Here is a 24,772-nt window from a genome sequence, read left to right on the forward strand (position 1 = left end):
GGAGGAGGAGGCACTTGAACTGAGAAGGGGGAACCTGAATCAGAAGTTGGAAAGGACATTCCAGGGACAGAGGAGGAAAGTGCTGGCAGGGAGGGGTGAGTCAGGTGGAACTTGGGGAAGCTTTGCGTGACTTGGAATGAGTTATGGCTGGTCCTGAGCTGAGGGTCTCCCTCCAGGTCTGGGCTATATTCACACCCCGTACCACCTCTCCTGGACTCCTGCTGTTATATCAGCCCCCCAGAGTCAATGGGGAAACAGGCTCAGAGATGTGAAGCTCCCTGCTTAAGGACACACAGCTAAATAGCAGTGGATTGCCAGACTATTATTTTTGAAGGTGGGTGGGACTATCTCTTCTTTGTTCCCTTTTCCTTTCTGGTTGTAAAATTTGGGTCCCCAGAGCGGCTGTGTTGGCATCTGTCCTCACTGCAGAGGAAAGGAGAAGTGGGGCGGTTTGGCACAGCAGGTGGTCAGGGCCGAAAAGATAGAACCGACATCCGGGTCCAGGTTTGTTGGCCTCACGAGGCCTTGTAATGGGCTCCAGCCCTCATAGCCCACTTGGTTGTCCTGTGCCCCAGCCCCTGTCCCCGCTTGCCCCTCAGAAACCCTGCTTCTGGGCTGGGGGACGCTTCTTATTGAGTGTTCCCTCTGGGCCAGGGGCTACCCCCCAGAATGCACACGTTGTCTCATTTCCCCCATTTTACCGACAAGGAGACTGAGGCATGCACAGAGCCACAGCCCTGGTAAAAGGCAGACCCAGGAGTCAAACCCTCCCCCTTGGGACTTGGGGTTTAAGGAGAAGGCAGTCAGGTTTGCTTTCCCAGAAGCTCCCTCTGGTCCAAGCTGGGGGTGAGGGGCTCAGCTGATCAGAGAAGCCAATTGGGAGGGCTGGGGTCCAGGTGGCCCCCTTCCCACATTAGAAAGCCCAGAGGCCCCAAGAGAGCGCCAAGGCCTCATTTCCACCACTGCAAGAGGAGGGCGGCTCACTTCCACAAGGTCGGGAAGCGGTTACATAAATTCATAAATGATGGATTCCTCCTGAATTATTGAGATTCCCTCGAGGGCTCACAGGGCCTGGTCCAGAGAGCTGAGCTTTGGCCAGTGGGCGGGACTCACGGGCCCTGGTAGGCCCTTCCATCCCCAGGGCTTCTGCCAGTTTCCCGATTATTAGCCATATCCTGTCTGTCCTTCCACAGGGACATGAGGGGGGATCCTGGACCCTGGGCCTATCACCCTTTGTCCTGGGTCTCAATAAATGATTATTGAATGAAGGAGTGATCTGGTGCCTTTGAGAGTTTGTCAGACAGCAGGAGGAATGAGGGAACCAGTGACTCCTCTGGGCCCCCTCCTCCTGCCCCAGCCCAGACTCCACCCACCCCTCTTAGAGGCCACAGAAGTCAGGGCTGGAAGGGCTAATGCTCTGTGCAGATGAGGACAGTGGTGGACGCATGTGTGTTGCTTGTGAGGTTTCTGGCTCTGTGTGTGGCTCTGGGGATGCAGGGCTCAGTGATTGGGTGCCTGCCCCCTGGCATTTGCAGTCTCAGAGGAAGACAGGAGACATCTGAAGCACAGAGAGGGACAGTGATCTGCTCAGGGTCACACAGCAGGGCAGTGGCAAAGCGGACCTGTCTGATTCCCCTCTCTGGGCCCTTTCTCCTTGGCCTCTTTCTCCCATCATGACAGACCATGGCCAAAAAGCACCTGTTAGGGCTCTGCTGCCCCCCTTCCCCCTGCTGAGCGGCTCTGAGCATGCTCTGTCCTGCTCCTCCTGTCCTTGAGGCTGTCTGGCCTCAGAACCCACACCTGTGTGCCCGCCTGTGTCCCCATTTGTGTCCCCAAAGCGCTCTCCATCCCGAGCACTGAGCTGAGGAGGCCGGAACTTGTGGGATTGTGTGTGTTTTTTTTAATTAATGGGGATCATTAAACTGGCCAAGCATGAAAAGGGCTGGATCTGTAGCCCTTGGCTTGTTCTCTGGAATGATCCGCCAGCGCTTGGCAAAGAGCTGTCCAGTCTGCTTCAGGCCTCCCCAGGAGGCTGTGGCTTACCTGCCCATTTAATGGAAGGGCACCCTGTGTCCCTAGGAGGTGAAAGGGTCTGGTGTAGCACATGGAAGCCACCCAGGAACTGGGGCTCCCTTCCCTCTGGCTTAACACCCAGCTCTGTGCAGTCAACACAGTTTGCCAGGTGTTGAGTTGACTCTGCTTCTCCAGACCCCTAGGATGGGCTCACACACATACCAGACCCTGACCCAGGGCCTCTGGGTGAGGCCTGGCCTGGTCCCAGCTTGGGGTGGCCTCTAGGATATCACATGGCTTAAAAGAGAGTCAAAGGATCCAGCCCTGTTTCCTCACCTCCTGCTTCTCGGCTCCGCTGTGTACCAACTGTGTGACCTTGGGGAAGTCACTTAACCTCTCTGAGCCTCAATTTTCTCATCTGTAAAATGGGGATAAGAGTGCATTAGGATCCATGCCCTTGGGTTGTTGTGAGTGTGAAAGGAGACAGCTGCTGGAGATGCTCAGTACAACATCTGGGACAGTGTAAACTCTTGACAAAGGCCAGCTCTGTGCTCGCTGCTACTATTGCTGCCTCTCGGAGGGCTGCTCACACCCTTGGGATGGGGCCTGTTCTGCACCCAGTGCTCGGTTTGCACTGGGGACAGGGTTTGGCCCCTCCATCCACTGAGCAGGTTTAAGGCATCTCCTTCCTGTCTTTCCTATGGTGAACTGAGCCCCAGGTGGCAGAGGGCCCCCTCCTGACCCCTCATCTTCGGTATCTGGTGTTTCCTCACTGTGAGGGTGCAGGGCAAGCAGGCTTCCCCCCTCCCCCCCACAGGAGAGCTGTCAGTGTCTGCTCTGCCTTTCCTGGGGAAGGGTGTGCGTGTCACGTGGGAACAGCCTGTGCGGGGCCAGGATGGGGGATGGCCCCCTTCCCTGGGATGCCCGCGACAGAGGTGCTCCCTGTCAGGCCTTGGTGGCCACCGCTGAGCCTGAGCTGGGAGAGCCGGAGCATCCTGCAGGACCGCCAGCAACCTCCAGCCTGCCCTTCCTCTCCCCTCTTCAGGGTCTTCCTTCATTTCAGAAGCTCACCTTTCGGGCTCATTTATTTATTTCGCAAATGGTTTGTCCTGCCACCGCCTCAGGCCCTGCTGACAGCCGTGTTCCCAGCGGCTGCAGTGGCCCTGCGCAGGCCCCCTTTCCCTGCGGTCTGGATCTGCTGCTTATTGAGAGGGTGCAGCTGTCCTGCGCGGCTGGCCTGAGTGGGTCGGCGCCCAGGCCTCGGGGGCCAGCGCCACGGCTGCTCACGGACAGACCGAGGCAGAATCGGTTGCCCCGACTGCTGCTCTGGACCTCAGTTTACACACATGCACCCGCCTCACGGGAGGATGGAGAGGAAACAATGAGTTACTGCCTGTGATGCCCTGCGCACTGCGGTGGCTCAGGAAGCGACCCTCTCTGGAGGGCTGCGGCCCTTTGACGCTCAGTCTGTGTGTGGACAGGGTGCGCACACGGCTCGTGCTCATTGCTCTACAGGTGGCCGAGAACGCCTGCCCAGTGGCTCCTGGGGCCAGGGACCCTTGGGTGGGCGTAGGCACATACTGGGCACCTGCTGGGCAACAGAGGGGATGCAGCTACTTATGTCTATTTATGTCAGGAGGCAGGAGCCAGTGAGGAGCGTGGAGCCAGGACCTTGGCGGCTGCAGACCTGAGGGAGGACAGGCCGTGGGATGTGGAGCCTGGCTGGCAGTGGGCGCGGGAGGCAGTGAGCACAGGTGGGGCTGAGGGTGGAGGCGGGTGGCCGACACGGCTGGCCTTCCTCTGCCGGGATGCCCGGCTGGCCCCGCCGCTTTGGTTCATTAAAACTCCATCAGCTGCACCCTGCTCCCAATGGCAACAAGTGGTCCTGTAGAGCGGCACCCACCCTCCTCTCCCTCACTACTTCCTCCCCCTCTCGGACATTGTAATTGCCATAAAAATAGGAGCTTAGCTGCGTGTAGCATGTGGGAAGAGAGAGGCCCGGCTGTCAGCCATTCCCCTGCCAGCAGGGCTCGCGTCTGTTTTATTATCGCCGCCTGGCTGTATTTCTCGATGGTTTAAACATCATCAAACGCCACATCCCTTTTGAAAAGCAAGAGCTACCTTGCTGAGGATGTTGAGGAGAAACAGGAACATTAAAATCTACGAAGCAAATGGCCCAGAATTGACATTTGCAACGGGAGCTTTGCAGCTTTGACTGTCAAAGGGGCTAAATCCTGTCTGGCAGCCGGCAGGGAACTTTCCTGGATCATGGCTGAAGCCTGGGGGTTTGGCAGAGTAGGGAATGGGGGGTGGGACCATAGGCCAAGGGTTGATGGAATCTGAGGGGTCACCTGACCACCTCTCAGTGCCTCCTGGGCCTTGACCTTAACTCAGGCTCATCTCCCTCCTACCAAGTGGGGTGGGAGCCCCCTCTGTTGCACAGAGCAGGGTGCTGGGGTCTGAAGCTTGGGGGTGGGAGCAGGGGCACATCAGGGAACACATAGGACAGGGCTGCTGTAGCCACTTCTGAGCTCTTGTGACCTTGACCAGGGTATATCTCTCCTCCAAACCTTGGTTTTCTCAACTATGAACCTGGCAGTGACGTCCCTTTGGGAGGTGGCTGAGGGGATCCAGAGACTGCATGCAAATGCAACAAGTCATTGGAACTCAATAAATGGTGACTATTATCACTGAGGAAGTGGGCATTTGAGCCGGCATTGATTTCTTAAAAATGTTCAACCTACCTATTCCCACTGAAATATAGGTACAATAAAACCAGGGAACCATTAAAACAGAAATAAAATGAAACAAGGGACAAGGGAGGGCGCTGACCAGGGCACCTGAGATGGACACGCCCCATGCTCTTAGCCATACGGGGAGCCTTTTGGCCGGGATGCCTTTGACACCCACTTTCCAGCCTGTTAGCCTCTTGCTGGGCTCCCACTGGTGCCCTCCACTCAGCGCCAACACCTGCCTCGTGGTGAAGGTGTCTAGTTTAGGCAGCGTGGCTCCCTTTGTATTTTATGCCCACCCTCGTATTTTGTGCTCTTCGTGGCTGCTTGGGGCAGCTTGGCTCCTGGCACCTACCCTGGTCTTGACCAGATCAAACGAGGCCGATAAGTCTATTACAACTGAATATGAAGTGTGGCTTTGAGCTTCCTGGCAGCCATAGCAAAACGGGAAACAAGATTTTAGATCCTGTAACTCCAGACTTAGAAATCAATTTAAACATCAGCTTAATGCCGCTTTCTCTTTTTCTCTACTCTCTCCCTTTTTTCTCCATTTTCTCCCTGTGTTACCCTTACCGACTGTTCTGTATTTTCCTGCAGATGCTCCTTACTTTGCTCCAGAACCCTCTTCCGTCTCTCTCCCTAAGGGCACCTCCCCTCACGCGTGGCTTTGCTTCTGTCTCAGGAGGCGCCTTCTGCCCTTGCTTGTCACTGTCCATCCCCACGTCCATTGGCCTGGCCTCTGGGCCTCCTGCCTTGCGCAGGCCTGCTGCAGTTTCTCTCATCTGAGCCAGTGACTAATAAGGGCTGCCCCCAGGGGGCCAGCAAAATCTTTTCCTCCTTAATATGGCAGCTTAAAAATGTGTCACCATCGATTTGAAGAAAAGGCTTGTTCCTGCTGGGAAAAGCGGCCCGGAGATGGTCTCACTGTAGGAATCACACAGGCAGCCGCATAAATTTCCAGAACCACCGAGAGCTCTCCATGCACATGCTGGCTTGCAGCCCCACAGCCAGCCTGAGAGCCCCTCAGCGGCCACCCCTGTGCTCCCAGGGGCTGGTCTCCCACGTTCCTGCCCCTTCTGTTCCCACAGAGACTAAAGAGGGCCCTTTGCAGGGAGCGGGGGTTCCTGGCTGGAAGATGCTGCTTCTCTCTGTCTCTTTGGAGTTAAGCCGGAGCTGAGCCCATGGCTCATCCCATGTCATGACATGTTTTAATCCTGAAGGAGCACGAGGATGAGTGACTTCTGAGAGGGGCTCCTGAAAGCCAGCTGAGTTCCCCCCACTAACCCAGGGAGCCCTCCCTAACCCTGGGTTGTGGATCTGTTGGCCGCACAATGGATCTGCCCTGAAGGTCAGGTTTTTACTGCCGGATGCCCTGTCTCCTGACTTTGTCCATCCTTATCTGGAAGAGACCGTGGGGGTCATTTGGTCAATCCCTCTGTCTCCAGACAAACCCTATCCCCTCTGGTTGGTGAGGCCTGCCCTGCTATACTTTGCAACCCCCCCCCCCCCCCAACCAGCCCAGCCTCCTGCCCTCAGCGGCAGACAGTGGTCCCACCAGGTCCAATGAGGCTCTGAGACCAGGACAAACATCATAAAAATAACCTGAGAGATGGCTTTCAGTATTCCTGGTTTTTCAGGTAGGGAAGCTGTGGTGTAGGGCTGTTATGTGACTTTTTTGCAGACAGGTCAGGAAGCTTGAACGACATCTGCTCACTGTGTACGCTGAGTACGCGTCACTCTGTAATGTCACCTGTGAATGAATATGTGAACGAGTGAGAGGGAATGGGCATGTGGCAACCACTTGTTCTAGGTGTCAGCCCTGGGTGGGGTGAGGGGTGTTTGGAGAGTTTGGAAGAGAGCTGAGCTTTCCAGGTCCCTGGAGGGCCCCAACCCCCTTCTGTCATCCGGAGGTCCCAATGGCCAGCTTTGTGGCAGTGTTATTTGTCCTTCCAGAGGGCTTACTCAAGCATGGTGCAGAGCGGGATGATGGGCTTGGCTGCCCAGGACGCCCACTTGGCCACCCTTAGCATAGACAGCCTCTACTGCTCCTCCCACAGTGGGGTGACCTTGGCTGGCACCAGGACAATGGCCTGCAATCTGCTGTGGCTTAGTGGGGGATGGGGAAGGGGGTGGCATGGGGATCCAGTGAGCTCCCCTGGTTTGGGGGAGCTGGTGCAGCCATGAGCAGGGGTGAGCAGGCAGTTTGCAGCCTCCCTGGCAACTGTGCGTCCCTTGAAACGTGTGCCATTTACCACCCGGTGCAGGGAGGTCTGCAGGCTGGCTCTGAGCCGCGTGTCCCGTGGCTGCAGGAGGGCCCCATGAGGGTTTCTGGCAGCCATTATCCAAGGAAAGGAAAGGCCTTATTTTTCCAGGCTCCCTAAATATTACTGCCTCCATAGGCTTCGGAAATCAGTCTTATGGCCCGCGTTGTCTGCTGAAATACGAAAAGCGTGAGAGGGAAAATAAACCGTGGGGTTCCATTACTCCTGACCCTGAAAGGTCAGTTGGCAGAGGGCGAGGGGACAGGGCTCAGATGTGTCCTCCTGGGTCTTTTAGGTAGAGACCATCGCAGCTGGAAGCAGGGGGCAGGGATGGTGTGTGCCAGAGGGGACCCTGGAATCCTGGTGGGAGTCGTCAGCCTGGGGCTTCGGGACCTGCCCCTTTTGTTGGATGGTCCCCACAGAACTGGCCTGGGATGATGAAAGTCCCATCCCTTCCTCCTAGATGCCCAGCTACACCAGCTGGATCCCCTTGAGTGCCGTCAGGGGCACCCTGCCAGCCACAGGCAGTGCAGACGTCTCATATAAATAAAAACTGGTTTTGCCAGCTGAGATGCAGGCCTGGCAGGGACTCTCACCTGCAGAAGGTGCTCCATCTTCCAGCAGAGTTGGCCTGCGAGGGGCTGGGTGGGGGTGTAGAGATTCAGTAGAAGCCCCCAGAAACCCACACCAATCCTCCTTCCTTTCCTGAGTGCGAAGACCCTGGAGGGAGGCCCTGAGGGTCTGCTCCAAGAGAAGGCTGCTTCTCTAATCCTGTTACTACGTGAGGAGCTCCCACAAATCAATAAGAAAAATAGGCAAAAAGTGTGGACAGGCAGTTCCCGGAAGGAGAAAAACAAATGGCCAGTAAACAAGTGAAAAGATGCAGAACTTCGCAAGTCATCAAGAAAAGGCTAATTGAAATAAGAGACATCGTTCTTCTCCCTGGTGAGGCGAGGTGGAAAGAGATACTCCGCGCAGACGCAGATGCAGCTGGAGGCAGGCCCTCTCCCGGCTCGCCCCCAGCCGTTTGCACCAATCCCACACATAGTAGGTGCTTGGAAATACTTGCTTTGTGCCAGAAAACACATAGGACTCCTCTGTTCTCAGTAAGTCTCAGCAGGGCCACCGCCACTGCCTTCATGTCCTTGCCTGCCTGGCCACCCCTGCTGCTGGAGATGCTCCTGGGGGGGGAGGGGGCTCCCAGCCTCACCCCCACCCCCTGGCCCTGGGGGTTCACCACACGCTTCCTCGACTGTGGCCTTGACTGTGGCCCTGGCCGTTGTGGGCCTGCCCAGGGCAGGGATTCTGGGTTGCAGTGCTCTTTGCAGCCTCGTGGCTGGTGCCAGGACCATATTGCCCAACCCGGGGTGGGGCGGTATCCACAGAGACCACAGTGCAGATGGAGACCCCCAGAGCAGGGGAGCCCCAGCTGCTATCATGGCTTCTTCTGACAACTCCGGGATCCTCAGTTCGGAGACGTAGTGACCTTGGCTCTCTGGGTGTCCCGGCTGGCACACCCACATCATCCGGCCCAAGAGTCTCTCCTGCCTTTTCAGGTTCCTTCTCCCACTCGCTCCGTTTCAGCCCGGATCAATGATTTGGGGTCTCATAACTGCAGGTTTTCTCTCACTGCCTGGCCTGTGCACGGGGTCTTGCCCCTGCCAGGAGCACCTTTCCCTCCCCTTTTCATGTGGCTCACTCTGGTCATGCGCCAGGGTCCCGGCTTGGATGCCGCTCCTCAGGAGCCTCCCCTGACCTGGGTTAGGCTTCCCTCCCATGTGCTCCCTAACAGTCACCCATTCAGCTTTGTGTTCATTCATCCAGCGGGTGCTGGGTGCTGGGGCTGCAAGCGGGAGCAAGGGAGATGTGGCCCAGGCCACGGGAACACCTGTAATGACCTGACCCTGGGGCGGATCTGTCCGGAGGGCAGGAAGGGGGAGCCCGGTGGAGCATCCCAGAGGGGCCCAAGATGGCACCCTGGGCGTGGCTCAGCTGGCTGCACTGAACAGGGAGGCCAAAGGGAAGCTGGGGCCCTGGATGGCCTTTCTCTGCTTGCCCCCCAAGGGCAGCCCGTATTTGCAGAACCCAGCGTGGCGGGACCACAGCAGAGCCGCCTTTGATGTGAAACTCAAGGGGGAGAGCACAAATCGTATTTCAAATGCTTCAGTCCCAGGGAATCTGGGTCTCTGAGTCCTTGAATTGTCCTCCTGCCCCCCCCCCCCCCCCCCCCGCCAGCCCTCACGTCCCTCCCCGGGCAAAGCCAGCCAGCAGGAGAGCCTGGGCCTGAGGTGGGTGTAGCCCTCCTTCCTTCATTCAGAGAGTATGAAACGATAAAGACCCAGTCCTTGCTTCTGAAAGGCGCTGGCTGCAGAGCGGGGGCGACAGGTTTACAGCAGGAGGCGTAAGGCGTTCGCAGGTGGGTCCGGGAAGGCTTCCTGGAGGAGCCTGCTTGGGAGGCCTACTTCCCCACAGTGATATCTGGGGCAGGCTCACTTGTGCCTTTCTTTTTCTCTCATCTGTTATTATTATTATTAATCGTTACTACTTTTAGAGAGAAGAAGGGAGAGAGAGAAACATCAATTTGTTGTTCCCACCTATCCATGCATTCATTGGCTGCTTCTTGTATGTGCCCTGACTGGGGATTGAACCTGCAATCTTGGTGTAACAATATGACATTCCAACCAACAGAGCTACCCGGCCAGGACGTCATCTGTGCCTGTCTTTCCAGGCTCATGGACTCCCCCAGTCAGGCCTCATCATGAGGCCCCATGGGCCAGGACTGGGGGCTGTGGGAGGAGCCTGGAAAGACCTGGTCCCAGTGCTTATCCGTGTCACTGTGGCCTTGGGCAGGCTCCTTAGGTTTGGCCTCGGTTTGCTTGTGTGAAAATGGGGATAAGTGAAGACGGAGCGCGGTGACAGACATCTGATGCCTGGTGCCATTGGGCTGTGCTCTCTTGTCTCACAGATGGGTGCCCTTTTGGGAAATCCCCCCTGATTATGAAAGTTCAGGTCTGGGCAGCCCCGTGGGAGGAAGCACAGCCGTTAGAAGACCCAGGCACACAGCCCGGCCAAGCCAAGTGTCTCTGCGCCAGCTTCCTGGGGACCTCGGCCTCGCTGAGAGCCATCTCCTGTGTCTTCCTGGTGACAGTTTCCATCTGCCAGTCCCTGGTGAGCTGGGGGTGGGGGGGCCTGCTTGGGAACCTGCTGTCTCTGGAGACAGCCCCCCGGGCCCCTGGTTTGTAATTTCAGCTTTAAGGAGGACTCCTTCTCTTTCTCAGTCCCACCACGACTAATCCATTCGCCAGGGCCCTGATCCAAGGGAAAGCTAATTAAGAATTTCTGCCCTTGGCTCCGCCTGGACTTGGAAGATTCCCATTGGCCTTCCTGGAGTATCTGAAAGCAGGTGGAGAAAGGGGGCCTCAGAAGGAGCATCAGCTTAGCCCCCAAGCCCCCATAATAGGCTTAATCCCTACAATGCAGAAGGCACCAAATACCCCTCCACCCAGCACTGCCGGGAAGGGGCTCGGGGTGTGGAGGGCGCAGACCCTTTGTGACCCTGCGGGCCCCGGTCAGCACAGCTCCCTGTCCGGAGCTTTCTGTGAATCGGAGGCTGTGCATTCCCTGAGAGTCGTGAGGGGTGGGAGAAGAGGAAAGGTGGCGTGGGCCCCTCACCCCACGTTCTCCATGAAAGACACCCAGAGCTGCGCCTTCTTGCCTGTGACATGGGGAGGTCCCTGCTTCGGGGGCTGTTGCAGAGACTGAAACGTGGCAGGCGCTCCATGGCGGTTGGGCTCTCCCCCTGCTGCTTCTCCCCACAGGTAGTGCCCCCCAGGCCAGTGTCTCTTCTCCCAGAAGCTGATGTGCCTCTCGGAGGTTTTAATCAACCAGCCACAAGTATTTATTCTACCCTTACCAGCAGAAGTGAGTTCCTTTGGGCAGGGGGATTGGGGGTCCCCGTTCACTGCTGTCTCCCATCTGAGCAGGGCCTGGCACCCAGTCAGTGCTCAGTAAAGACTTGTTGATCATGTGGGTGGCGGTCAGGTCCTGAGGCAGAGGTGACCGCTCTCAGAATGTATACTGTTGCTGCCTTTGGAAAATGCCCACAGGGCCTTAGGGGGAATCACTGGGCCCCTAAATATGGGGTGGAGGTTTCAGGGCCTGCCTTCCCTGTCACTCTGGGCTTTGGCCAAGCCTGGTGTAACCCTGCGGGGTGAGTCAGGGCTGTCTGCTGCCACTTGGGCCCCCATTCTTGCCTCCTCCCTGGCGCCTGCTCCCCCGTCCCTCTGCAGCGCTGGGGAGACGGGCTGGGAGTATTTGGACCCGAAGTTCCCTGTGCAGAGACCTCTCGGGGGCACTCGCCTGCATCATGGAAATAAAAATGATAAAAACCTACCGCTGAATTCTGGGCGGCAGTAAATTACTTAACACCTGAAACAGGTTGAAATGTGGCCACTGTGGCTTTTAATAAGCCCATCTCTGATGCAGCCGCTTCCGCTCGGAGCCGGCTGGGTCGCTTCTCCAGGCGTAATTTCATTGAGGCCCGCGCTTGGCAGCGGTGCAAATAAGATTTCACTTCCCCTGTAAATCTCCGAGGGGGGAGCGCGCGGCGGTGTCTGCGCTGTCAGTTAGCGCCTCAGAGAGCCTATTTATTTGCCGCCGCCGGACGAGAGGGGCCCTCCGGGTGCCTGCCGTGGGGGCAGCGGGCACTGGGGGACGGGCGCTGACGGGAGGACCAGGGGTGTGGAGGAGGGAAGGGGAGGCGACCAGCGTGCAGTGCGGGGCACACTTTATTTGGGGCCCTTGAAAGTGGACGCGCAAGTCCCCCCCCCCCGCCCCCAGGCCTGCTGAGGCAGCACTTTGGGGCTGTCTGGGTGGCCTCAGAAGCTTCCGGGACCTCCTAGGCCGGGCGCTAAGAACAGGCCACAGAACTTGGGTATGGGGGTGCAGTTTGGAGTGTTAGACCCTTCCTGGGTTCAGTTGCCTCTTCTCTGGAATGCTTGGTGAGGCCGGAGACCCCTCCTGGGAAGTGAAGGCAGGAAGAAGGAAGCTTCTAGAGCCTGGTAGTAGCCAGGTAAGAGCAGGGGCCAGGTATAGTGGGTAGTGGCCCCCCATTCTTTCTCCACTTGAACTGGAACTCTTAGTTCTGAGTCTGACTAGACAAGCAAAGTTGGATTCCAGGAGCAGGGGCCCTGGGCTTGGGGTGCCCCTGGCCACAGGGCAGCCGTTCAAGGTGTTACCCCACATCTGTCCATAACGTCAGTGATACGAAGCCCTGAGATGTCTTTGGGAAGGAAAGGGCTGGGAGCTGCGTGGCTAGGGTATGTCATGGTGGGTGCTACTGTGTGTGTGGGGGCGCGTCTCGGGTTTGCGGGAAGACTACCTTGTCTCTTGGGAGCCATCTGAAGACTCGGTAGGGAGACAGGGGGCACTTCAGGGTCAATGGGTGCTCCCAGGACTCATGCCCCCTTGAGGGCCTGGCCAGCTCTGCTTGCTCTCCTATGAGGACAGCGGTTGGGGGGCCGGGGGCAGCACAGCCTCTCAGAAAGAGTCAGTTATGTTTGGAGGGTCTTCTTTCCACTGACCTGAAATATAGATCCTGGAAACAGCCCCAGGGGTCCCAGTGAGACCCCCCCACAGAGGGGCCCAACCTTGTCTGGGCATCTAGTCCCCTGAGGCACTTACTAAAACCCAAGGTGCCCGCTCCCTCTCTCTGTTCCCCTGAAGATGGAAACGGGTCAATGTGCCATCCTCTATAGTAGGCATCAGAGAGTAGGCCACAGACCTTGGCGGGGGTCGGGGTGGCTTTGCCCTCTAGGACAGCAGTGGCATCAATCCGGTGGTCCCCAAATGCCTGTGACCGTGAACCCCTCCCAGCAGACAGAACCTCTATTAGCTCTAAAAGCTGAGGAACCCAGTTTGAGAAGCCAGCCCTCCCGTCCAGGCTTGAAGAGAGCTTCAGGGCGCCCTGGTTTGTGCGCTGCTGCCAGTGTGCGGAGGGCGAGGTGAGCTGGGGGCAGGCTCCTCGGTGCGCCTCTCCCACCCCTACTCCCCCTGCTCTTCTGCGCACCCACTGTGTGCTGGGCCCTGCAGGGGCGCACCTCGTGTGCTGCTTTCTGGCATGGTCCCTCTGGGCTGGCCCCTGCTCCCAAGAGGTGGAAGGGTGAGAGGTGAGAGGAAAGGGGCACCTATGGGTCAGAGTGTCCTGAGTCACCCAGGAAGGCCGCTTGCCACCAACGTACCTCAAGAAACAACTTTGCTTCCTTGGACTATAAGGAAAAACTCATTAACCTGTATCCAGACGTGAAATCAGATCTAAGGCAGAAGTAACGAGTTGTGTTAAATTTAGCAGAAACTGCGCTTGTGCTCATGGAGAATTATTTTTTTCCTTTCCTTATCTGAGATATCAGATAAGGCCTATAGAGTGGTGGAGGCGGTGGGTGTATTTAGAGGATCATATCTGGAGGTGGCGGGGGGTGGGGCACGTGTCCCCAATGCCTATACAATCCCAGTCTCATCTGAGCACCCACACAGGTGCCAGAGCCTCTACGGGACAATCCGCAGCTCCTGTTAATGTCTCCACATGGAGACCCTCTCAGAGTTTGCCTTAGTTGGCGATCTGCCTTCCTTGAGGCTTGTGGGATGGGGTCAGCGGTCCCTCTCATTTTGGAGCAGAATCTTTGGTTTGGCTCCAGTGGTGCCCTGGGGAGCCTGCTAACCCAGAGTCCTCGCCCCCCGTCCCCCCAGCCGCCGCCTCTGGGCCAGAGCTGCTCCTTGGGAGCAGAGCGGGCCTGGGAACGGGGCGCCGGCCGCCGACAGTGTGTGTGCAGTAGGCGCCTGGCCCCGGCAGGTGGGCCCCACGCCGAGAGTCAGCAGCGAGATGACTGTAAAAGTTAAATCTTTCTATTTATTTCAAGAAAGGACAAGGAAAGTGGACTCGGACATTTCATATGAAAACAGACAAACAGAACACAGGACCCAATAGTTCATCACATTCATGTCAACATTGGAGTTTCAAGGCACCTACGAGAAGGAGGCCGAGGTGGTTCGCAGTGCACTTTGGTTTGTGTTGCCGTCGTGCTGGGTGTTTGTGTGTCTCGGTTTCCAAAAACGCTCATCTGGTGGTGCGGGCGGGAGTGAGGCAGGCGGGCCCGAGGCCAGGCCAGGCCGGCCAGCAGGGTCTCTGATGGCAGCAGTGGGGATGGGCCCATCCCTCACACCCCCAGGGTTGCTTTGCCCTTCAGAGAAAAAAGACAGAGACAGGAGCGTGTGGCCACGTGGCCGTACGGGGCTGGTTCTGCAGGTGAGGAAGGGGAGGGGCTCAAGGGAAGCTGGGGTGCCCGGGCAAGGGTACCTCAGGTGACAGAAGGGACCTTGGTCACAGGTCTATGCTCCCCATCCATTGGCTGGCCCGGCGTCCACCTTCTGTCGCAGAGGGACCCACCCCTCTCCAGGGTCCGGCTGAGGACCCCGCCCCAGCCTCCTCCTCAGACCACTGAGCTAAGCACCAGTGACCGCAGAACGCTTAACCACACCAAACACCATGCAACTAACCTTTGCCGGCAAAGGGGAGTGCTCTGCGCTGCTCTTAGGGAACATTCACTCTGCAGGGCTTCTGCGTGGGGCTTCTTTGCATTTACTTCCCCCCTTGCCTCCCTGTTCGCCCCCCCCCCCATGACATTCATCGTTAGCGGGCGTCCGCTCCCGCCAGCAGAACCGCACGACTCTGGCTCGCTTGCGTTCATAACCGCAGCCTCCCCCAGCCTTCAACCCCGTCTCTCCCCGCTTCCCTCCCTCTCAGATGACAAACCTCAAATGCTGGGTGGTCCACATTCCTCCCCACAACTCTCAGCATCTCCAGGAGCTGGAAGGCACCAGGTTCCCCCATCCAAAGACCCCCTCATCCCCCCACTGCAGTCTGGCCCCTGGCCCCAGTTGCTGGGTGGGCTTCTCAGTGGGGCCACGGCCTGCTGGCAGGTGGCATGCTGGGTCAGGTAAAAACAAAACAAAACACAAAAAACTAAAAAAACTAAGGCTAGTTTCAGGGTTTTGTGTCTTCCTCTGGGGTACCCAGAACCTTTTGAAACCAGACCAGCCAGATGTGGGTGGTCTCTGGGACACTCATCAAGCAAGTCCCCTGCACAGGGCAGGTGAGAGGCACCCTGGACTGCCCGGCTCCGGGGAGAGGAGCAGGTGGCAGCCCATATCCGCTGTGGCTTTGATTGTCAGCTCATGTTGCCTTTGTTTTTCTCCATCTTGAGCAGGAAGGTTGGCCAGTTCCTCCAGGTGGATGGCTCAGGGTGTGGGGAGTCCTGATGGGAGGGTGACACAGGCGGGACACCCAGTTCTCTGTCCTCTTTGCCACCCACCAGAGCCTCGGCGTGGAGAGGGGAAACCGAGTCACCCAGGCTAGCAGCTGGCTGTTGCCAAGTGGCTGGATTTTCTGCATTAGGCTCACAGCTGGCAACCAGTGCGTCTGAGGGGCAGTGGAGTGAGAACAGCTGTAGGAGGGGCCCGTCCACGTGGGATGGGAAGAAGGCCGCGCCAACCTGCCTGGGCCCCTTGCGCCGAGCCCGCGGGGGCAGACGTAGGCAGGAAGGTGAAGAAGCGAGAGGCGGGTTGGAGAGATGACTTGACAGCCGCGTGCCAGGCGCTGTGCTGGGCTCAGTGACCCGGCAGGGAGGAGCTCAGGGACCTGGCGTGTTGCCTGAGCAGCCGTCCACTCTGACAGCTGTGAAAGAGATTCAGGGGCAGCGGCAGCAAAGACCTTCCTGCAAGGACCTTCTGGGCTCATCTTTTTGGGTTTTCAGGTGTGGGGACAGCATGGGCAGGTGTGGGGAGGACAGGGGTTGGGGTACCCTTGTGGCTCTGACGGCTGCAGGGCCCCAGGGGCTGGCCTTGCTGGGAAGTGAGGGCGCGGTGAGCCGCTGGCCGTCCTCCCACAGGGTCCTCCCAGCACAGGCCAGGCACTTCAGTAACGAGGGGTGGTGGGGGCGTGACCACCGCCCACCGCCCGGCAGAGAGTGGGCCGGAGCTGCCCCAGGCGGAAGATCTGCCCGGTGGGGGAAAGACAACGGCAACCCCGTGGCCTCGGGGTCTGGGCGCACCTGCAAACCCCACGTGTGGTGAGATAGTGGGCCTGGCCCCAGCAGAGGTGGAATTTACAAAACCAGAGGAAAACAGTGTATGAAAAATGCAAAGTGAGAAGGGGAAAGTAGAGGGAGGAGGAATCAAGAGCCTGGGGAATCTTTTTGTGAGTGTTTTCCAAGAAGCAAAAGTGGATATTTCAGGCAAGTACTTGGAACATTTTGAAAGGAACGGTAAATGCATAACAAGGCAGACTGAACAGGACCCCAGGCAGCCGCCAGCCCGGCGTGATGGATGCGCTGAGCCAGCCGCCCCAAGTGTGTGGCGTCGAAAAAACCGTCGGTGGGACGGTGACCCTGGGAGCAGGTCCAGGAGGCAGCCTGAGACCTGGGAGGTGGCTCCCTAGTGTCCCCCGGCCAGCTGGCCACAGGGGGTGGGTCACCCTCTGAACCCCCTGTCCAGACTCCTGGATGGCGTGGCGCGTCTCTCCTTCCTGTCCCACTGCCTCTTGGACATGCAGGATGGAAATTTTGTGGCATCTCTGGCAGCACAAGCAGCTCTTTGATGGGGCTGTGGGATGGCCATGACCTGGCATGTTCAGGGCACAGTGGTCATTTTGAGCAGCACAGTAATCGTCTCTTGATATTTCCCTTCCAGGGTCCTGGGGGTTGATGATAAAGTAAGGGCGGGAACCAGGATCTTCTAGTCAAAGAACCAGGCCTTGGCTTAGGCAGGAAAATATCTGCCATATCCTCATCAAGTGCTTGAATGCTCCCAGTGACGGAGAGCTCGCTGTCTGATTCCTTTGCTAGGCCAGAGTTTCTCTGCCCTAACCTTCAGTTTTCCCTTTACAGTCAGCCCCCGCCCCCTTGCACTGACTGCCAGGAATGGGTCCGAGACAGACCCATCCTGGAACAGAAAGGACGCAGAAAAGCTCGTGACTCTAGAGTCCTACTCTGTAAGTGGCTGGACTGGCCACTTCCCCTCACTCTTGACCCTTGAAGGCAGACGGAACCTGGAAGGCAGGGGCGGGGTCTCTGCTGGGGGCTGGGACAGCTTCTGAATGACCTGTGTGGGCCAAGTACCCTGCCCTGTCTTAGACACTGGGGTACATGTCCCTGAGGGCAGTGCTTGAGCCCCGGCTCCGTGACACGCAGGGCATTCCCGAGCGCCCTGGCCTGCGCGGTGTCGGCCTTCACAGAACCCCAGCTGCCTGGGCGCGGAGCCCGGCCCGTAAAGTCCCTGCTGTACACGTGGCCACGGGAGGCAGGTTCATAAAACTCAAAAAATCCCCCTTTCCCTTCATCTCCAAGGAGTTTAATCTTTCCTAATCAATTTAGCAGACTTGCTGGGTTGTAAACGGTGATGATTTGCATTTTTGAGCCTTTTTATCCCTCCTTAGGAAAGAAGATGCCTCCTCTGTCTGCATTCTGGAAGGCCCGTGTGGGCCTGTGAATTGCTTGTTAGCGCTCAACCTGGCGACGATCCAGCGCCAGGTGTCTGTCGCCCGTCACCTGTGCCAATTGAGTGCAGGAGGGGACGTGGGCGCATGGGATGCCCACAGCGGACCCTGGCCATGTCCTGGCCCCGAGAGCTCCTCTGGTCCTTGGGGGCACAGGCGGCTGTGCCCCCTGAGGCCCCTCCTTCCAGCAGATGCCCCAGCCGCATCACTTCCTGTGTCTGCTGCATCGTTTTCCTTGCTGTATCTTCATACGCATGAGCCTCGGGTGCCCGGTCCTCCGTGGTGCGTTCGGCAGGGCGCAGGTTTCTGGAGAGCACTGGGTTGTCTTTGAGACTTGAGCTGCCGTGGCTGGGGGGCAGGGCGTCCTCCCCTCACTCCCCAGCTCCCCAAGGGTGAAGGAGGGAGGCTCGGGTGCAGTCCCAGGCACGTTGCCTGGCCCCTTCTCCAGGCTTTTCTCAGCCTGCTCAGATCCCACAAGGACCCCTCCCCTGGCCTGACCCTCCAGCTCTGGCCGTCCATCAGCTGTACTGGGCCAGCTAGGACCTTCCAGGATCAGTGGAGGAGAGGAGACCTCTGGGGCACCCAGCTTTACTGGGTGAGGCCAGGCACCACCCCAGCCCACCTGCACTTTACAGAAGGGGAAACAGAGGCCGTGAATTTGTAAAATACACTTCCCCTGTACCTCTCTGGGAACCCTTCCTGACCCTTCCTCGCTCTGCCTGGCCTTGGGCTCCCCTTGTTGGGGCTGGTGGGTCTCCCTGAACCCGTCAAGGGAGGGAAAAGAGGCACAAGGCAGGCGTGGCCTTCAGGCTTTGGGTGGGGAAGCCTGGGCCCCCCAGCCACTGCCATCTTCCTGGCTGCTGTCACCTCTCCTGCCAGTGTCACTCAGAGCGAGAAGAAGCCAGTGCCCCAGCTCCTGACCCCAAACCCAGCACCCCAGCCCTGGGTGGCGACACCCCCAGTTGGCCACCAGGCTCCATGTCGCCATGGAGGCGAGGTGGTCCAGGAGGCGAGAGCCAGTTTGGAGGAGAAGACGGAGGCTTCCGCAGGAGGCCACAGGAAGAGGGAAGGAGAAAAGGGAAGAAAAGAAGCTTTTGATGCACATCATGTCTGTGGAATTGAGTATGACTAATTAATAGATTTTATTCTTAGTAATCTCTTAAGCATTCCATACATTGGGCCCAATGCCTGAGCTGAGCTTACAAGAGGCCTCATTCGCAAAATGCAAATGACTTGCCTGGCCCTGCTGCCTTCTCTCCTTCCTTGCTTTCCTTCCTTTTTTTTTTTTTTTTTTTTTAAAGGGGAAATTTAAAGGAAAATTGCCATGTAATAGAAAAGAGATTCCAATCACTACCTCTAATTACCACGAAGGGTGAACCACTTCACCAAAGAAGTGTCATGGGCTTTTTTTTTTTTTTTTTTTTAACTTTTAACCTGCGTTAAATGCCTCAAAATGCACTCATCAGCGCCAAGGCCAGCGAGGTTGTACGGCTAGTTAGCGGCTGCCAGGGTCAGGCTGGCCACGCACAGAGGCAGATTCTAGACAGAGGTGGTGGCGGGATCCGGGGCTTGTCTTCATGGGCCCTGTGTCCAGCGGGTGGCGGAGGCTGGGCACCCTGGCACATCCTCTCCCTCGTGTTACGTGGCCGGCTTGGAGGAGTTGGATCAGGAGGGAATGGGGTTTCAGAGTGGACCTAGCTTCAGGCCCCCTCCCTGGCTTAGGGGGCATGAGGCAGCAGACACTGGGGTTCCTGCTCTCAGAAGGGGTGCTGGGAAGATGTTGGGATGCTTAGGGCAGAAAAGATGAGAGTGGGCCCCAGGGCTCTGGCTGGGCCGAGTGGGTCGGATGTGGGATGATGCTTGCAGCGAGTCACACTGGGCCTCGTTCTGCAGCCTGTCATGAGCCCTGCCTGAGCTCTGTTAGTGCAAGAGCCCGGGATAGGAGAGGGAGGTTGTCCTCAGGCCTGGGCATAGCCAGGGCCGCTCAATGCTCTGGGGGAGGAAAGTTCAGCACAGGCTGGTGCTAGGCCCTGCAAGGCCCTCCCCTGCACGTAGCCCTCACTGCACTGGCCACCTGCTGTCACAAATGCCTTCCTACCCTCTAATGGGATGATCTGACTGCTGCCTGGCGTGGGGAAAGGAGGAAGGAGGAGTGAGTTGGGGGACCGAGCATGTTGGCAGAGGGGACTAGGGGCTGGTAGAGGGGTGTCCCGGGACTGATTTTCCTGGGACACTGGCAGAAGGCAGGACTGGTGCTTTGAGGGAGGGGACCTCATTCAGAACCAGCAGAGACCCTGGTGCACCCACTCCTCCCAGCCACACCCAGCGGGGCCCTTCTGCTCCTCCCTGAGCTGCCGGGAGTGGGAACAGGCCTGTGTCTGAGGGCACTACAGGCCAAAGGGAGGGCCACCTGTATTTATACGGTCGTGAAATTAAGGCTTGGAAAAATTTCTCTCCTGACTTTCATTGTATGAGAAAATGGGAAAAGGGAAAAAGGTTTTAGAATGAAAGGTGTCTGTGTGCCTCGGCCGCTCCTGGGGCTGGGGAGTTAGGAGTCTCCGTTTGGTGAGGCCATGGAGACCCGTGTCTCTTCTCCACCTCTCATGCAGCTTTGTATCCATTTCTTTCAACCCCCACTTCACCGGAGGGGCCGTTAGCATCTTTTCATGTCAGCCCTGCAACCGCTGTTCAGGCTGGTTCCCCTGCCCTTAGCTTTTGTCAAGGCCTTTGAAGCCTTTTAAAAACACCACCGCCAGGAGCAGGACCCCTTCTCATCCTCCCTGCCCTCGGACCAGCATCTCTCCTTTGACATCGCTCTACCCTGGTGCAGGACGAGTGGCATGTGGACAGATGGGGACCCACGTTCCCGAGCACAGGGACGCAGAATACAGCAGAAGCCCGGGCACCAGGCCCCTCTTCTTTCCAGATCTGCTGTCATTAATTCATCATCGTTTTAATCTCATGGCTCGCCACGCTGTACTGTCAGCTGACAAATGATGGCATTGTTGATTCCAGAGGGAGGAAATAGAGCCTGCACTCTCGTGTGCACCCTGGTCAGGACCCTTTAGAAGGCTGGCTTGTTTAGAGGGAGATCTAGGCCTCCGTCTCCAGAATGGTCCCAGGGGTGGGCATGGCTGAGTGGTTTGCATTCGGGAGTGCTGTCTCCCAAGGATTTTCTGAGAATTTTCATGTCTTTTTCTGGGTGTTCTTTGAGCAGCCATGGAAACCATTAGGTCTAATCAGCTGATATTTAAAAAAAAAACAAAAACCCTATCCCTGTGCCAATTACCTTGCCCTAGGAGGAAGCACGGAGCTCAGAAACAGTAGCTACTGCCCTGGCTGGTGCGGCTCAGTGGATTGAGCACCAGCCTGCGAACAAAAGGTCGCCGGTTCGATTCCTAGTCAGGGCACATGCCTGGGTTGCAGGCCAGGTCCCCAGTTGGGGGCATGTGAGAGGCAACTGATCAATGTTTCTCTCGCACATCAGTGTTTTCCTTCCTTTTCTCCCTCCCTTCCCCTCTCTCAAAAAAATAAATAAAATCTTAAAAAAGAAAGAATGAAAGTAGCTATTGAGGAGGCTGTGTGTGTGTGTGTGTGTGTGTGTTTGTGTGTAAGATGAGGACACTGAGTCCAAAGAAAGTTTCTTTCTATCAGAAAGGAGCATGGCCTAGCACTGGCCAACCTGAGATAGGATCAAACCAAAAGCATCCTTAGCCCAGGGTCCCCCCAGCCCCCCGCCAGAACAGACAGGCCTCCACCTTTAGGAGTGTTACTGTCCCCCACCCGACTCTGATCCCCAACACACTGTGTCTACTTACTCAATAATTGTTAGGAGAAAGCAACGTGTTCACGACTCTATTGTCTTAAGAAATGCTACGAACTGACCCAGGAAGTCCCTCCAGGGCCGTCTGTGTGGCTCTATCGACCCATCTGTGTTTAGAGACACAACAGAGAGAGAGAGGCTGACAGATGCAGCTTCCGTGGGGCTTCCGTGGAGCATGGTGGTGCGTGGAAGTGCAGACGGTCTTATAAAGGAAAAAGAAAGTTTGTTTTTTTAATTGGTTATATCATTGTTCAAAGAACGCAGTCCAAGACGCGGTATTTCTGAACATCTGTAAGGGGGGTGGTATGGAAGGAGCCGGGGAGCAGATTTCAGGACAATATCGCCATAGCCAAAGATCTTTTCTTCCCTCTTTCCTTTGTGAGGAGCTGCAGATCTTCCATCACGTCGGTGCCAGTGAGCAGCCGGCAGCGAGAGCTGCGTGGGGGCTTCCGTGCCGGCTGCTTCTCTCTGATGGTCCTTTGTGACGGCCCCAAGCAGAGCATGAGCCGTACACAGATGCTGTACAGGTAGTATCTTTCCAGTTCAGGGGGGAAGAAACCCCCCCAACCCAACCCTTCCTGCAGTATTATTTGTAGTCCTTCCCTCCCAGCTGGCATAGTTAGGTATAAATTGTCTTCAGCAACGTCAGACCCTTCTCCTGCCTTCTATCCTTAAAAAAAGATATTTTTTCCACTGTTGTCTTCTAGAGAATTGATAACCCTCCCCAAACTTTGCCTTTTGCTGGGAAACCGTTGTGGCGGTTCCTTTCCTTGCTCTGTTGGATGGCAGCAGGCTGGGCGAAGCCGCGGGTTGCACGCCAGGAGGAGGTGGGAGCTGGGCGGGGCTGCCCGGCGGGCATCATGTGTAGGAATAGTCTACGTCAGGGATGCCGGCATCGCGGTAGCCCCGAGTGGTGCCGTAGCCAATGGTGTGCGCGCCCTTGCAGAGGCTGCTGCCATTGGAGGGGAAGATGGTGTGGACCACATACTCCTCTTTGGCGCGGTAAGGGTTGATGGGCAGCATCTGTAGCCCTGGCCCTCGGATTTCCAGGATGGAATTGTCCTTCTTGGTCCCCGACTCCATATACTTGCCCTTTTTCTGGCTGCCCCGGTTGTAGGCCCGCTCCCGGGTCAGCAGCTCACTGGCCCGGTTCACGTAGCAGCAGATGGCCCCCAGGATGAGGAAGAGAAAGACGAGGGCCACAGCACCCCCAATGATACCCGCCAGGGGCAGGCTGGCCATGGGGTTGGCGTTCTGCTCCTGGTTGAGCGTGGTGGTGGGGCCGTAGCTGTCTGCTGTCTCCGCCTTGGCGCACACAGGCGTCTCATCAGCCACATAGGTGTTGCTGGTCTCCATGGTGACCATGCAGATGATATAGGTGGACTTGGGCTCCAGGGCCGTCAGCAGGTACTCCGTCTTGTCCCCCTGCACCAGGGTCTCGGTGATGGACCCGACCGCTGGGCTGTGGCCCAGGCGCAGCCAGCTGAGCCGGAAGGAGGAGGCGGGGAGCGTGGCCTTCCACGTGATGCGGATGGAGTCTGCTGTCAGGGGCTTCACGTGGATGACCAGGGTCTTGGCACCGTCGCCGGTGGCCATGGGGTAGTCAAGGTTGGAGTCAGGGAGGTGCAGCCCCGGCCTCTTGGCCTTGAGGGTGAAGAGTGAGCCCTGGGGTGTGGTGGCGGAGGCGTGGTTGCTGGCCGTGGTCTTGGCTGCTGCGTTGGCCACACCCCCTTGCGGCCCCACCTCGAAACACTCATCCATCTCGTTGGTGATGTCCTTGATGGCCATGCCCCGGACCTTCTCGGGGCCCTGGCACATGAGGCCTCGCACATTGACCACAGCCGCCCGTGCCTTCACCCAGTCCCGCAGCCACATGAGGTTACAGCCGCAGAACCAGGGGTTGTTCCGGAGCAGCAGCTGGGCCAGGTTCCCCAGGTCGTCGAAGAGGCCGCGGGGCAGTGTGGTGAGGTTGTTGTTGGACAGGTCCAGGCGCTCCAGCTCGTGCATCTTGGCCAGCGTGTTGTAGGGGACGTGGCTGATGGCATTGTCCTGCAGGTAGAGCTTTCTCAGGTGGGCGCTGGGCAGGTTGAGGGGCGGGGCGGCCAGCGAGTTGCGCACCAGCGAGAGCTCGGTGAGGTTCTGCAGGCGGCTGAAGGTGTCGTCGGCAATGCGCTGGTTGGCCAGCAGGTTGCCGTCCAGCACCAGGCGCCGCAGGCTGTTCAGGCCCTTGAAGGCGTGCAGCGGGATGGTGGAGATGCGGTTGTCGTCCAGCCGCAGCTCCTCCAGCGTGCGGGGCAGCCCCGAGGGGATGCTGCTCAGGTGGTTCCGGCTCAGGAAGAGCAGCTTGAGCTGCTTGCTGTCGGCAAAGGCGTCCTCCTCGATGCTGACGGTGGACACGGAGTTGTCGTCCAGATGCAGCTTCTCCAGCAGTGGGAGGCGGGACAGCGAGTCCCTGGCGATGGCACGCACGTTGTTGTCCTGCAGGTGCAGCTCCCGCAGGGAGCGGGGCAGGTTCACCGGGAACTCGTCCAGGTCGTTCTCATACAGGTAGATGACCCGCACGTTGACCTTGGCCTTGAGGTCCTGGGGGATGCCGGCGTTGCTGATCTGGTTGTTCTGTAGGTAGAGGGTGGTGGCATCATCAGGGATGTCAGTGGGGATGGAGGTGAGCCCCCGGTCATTGCAGTAGATGAAGCCGTTGTCACAGCGGCATACCGAGGGGCAGGTGGTGCTGTCGATGACCTCCGTCAGGAAGGCGATGAGCCCGTAGCAGAGGAACAGCCAGTCCCGCAGGTCCATGGTGGCCGTGGTCATCATCACGGTGGCCGTAACAGTGGCAGCAGGCGTGGTGGTGGCGGCCGTAGTGGGGTGTGCCACCACCATGGTGGAGGGCTGGGGGAACAGGGCGTCACCTCACTTGGGGCCTCGACACCTGCAAGGAGCACAAGACACGTGCAGTGAGAGTGAGTTGCAGTGACAGTCACCCACCTGCCATCAACGGGCCGCTGCAGGCAGGGACATGGGGCAGAAACCAAGCCTCGAGGCGCGGGCCCCAGGCCTCTTAGTGCCAAGGTTATATCACAGTGGATCAGTCAGGCTTAGGTGGGACTCGGCGACATCTGACCAGCCCTAAGTCTCAGCAGGAGCAAGACGTTGCCCTTGAAGGCAGCGGATGTTGCGTGCCCTCCTGGGTGCTGATTCTGTGCCTCGGGTTAGGTTAGTTTAGCGAGGGCCACGCCGCAGCTTCGGTTTCTTCTTCCGAGATTTCACACGAAGCCCCTTTTCACGGCCAGTTCTAAAAGTGGCTGGTCAAAGGTCGATGGGATGGATTTAGGGCATGTTTTGTGGAATCAGAGCCATTTCTCCCTGGAATGAGGAACTCACATCTGGCTCGGAC

At 57.8% G+C, this 24,772-nt stretch overlaps 2 protein-coding genes across 6 annotated transcripts in view; one reads left to right on the top strand and one right to left on the bottom strand.

The window, feature by feature from the left end:
- Window positions 1-24,772, top strand: part of MACROD1 (mono-ADP ribosylhydrolase 1) — a 135,541-nt gene that overhangs the window by 15,983 nt on the left and 94,786 nt on the right. The window lies entirely within an intron of this gene.
- Window positions 13,891-24,303, bottom strand: FLRT1 (fibronectin leucine rich transmembrane protein 1). The gene is made up of 2 exons (XM_090259599.1): window positions 21,371-24,303; window positions 13,891-14,241 (listed from the first exon to the last, which is right to left on the bottom strand). The coding sequence occupies exon 1, from the start codon at window positions 24,256-24,258 to the stop codon at window positions 22,234-22,236; it is 2,025 nt and encodes a 674-aa protein (XP_090115725.1). The 5' UTR covers window positions 24,259-24,303; the 3' UTR covers window positions 13,891-14,241; window positions 21,371-22,233.

Source organism: Furipterus horrens, unplaced genomic scaffold (genome assembly GCF_987537825.1).
Source record: "Furipterus horrens unplaced genomic scaffold, mFurHor1.1.pri manual_scaffold_2, whole genome shotgun sequence".
NCBI classification, from domain to species: Eukaryota; Metazoa; Chordata; class Mammalia; order Chiroptera; family Furipteridae; genus Furipterus; species Furipterus horrens.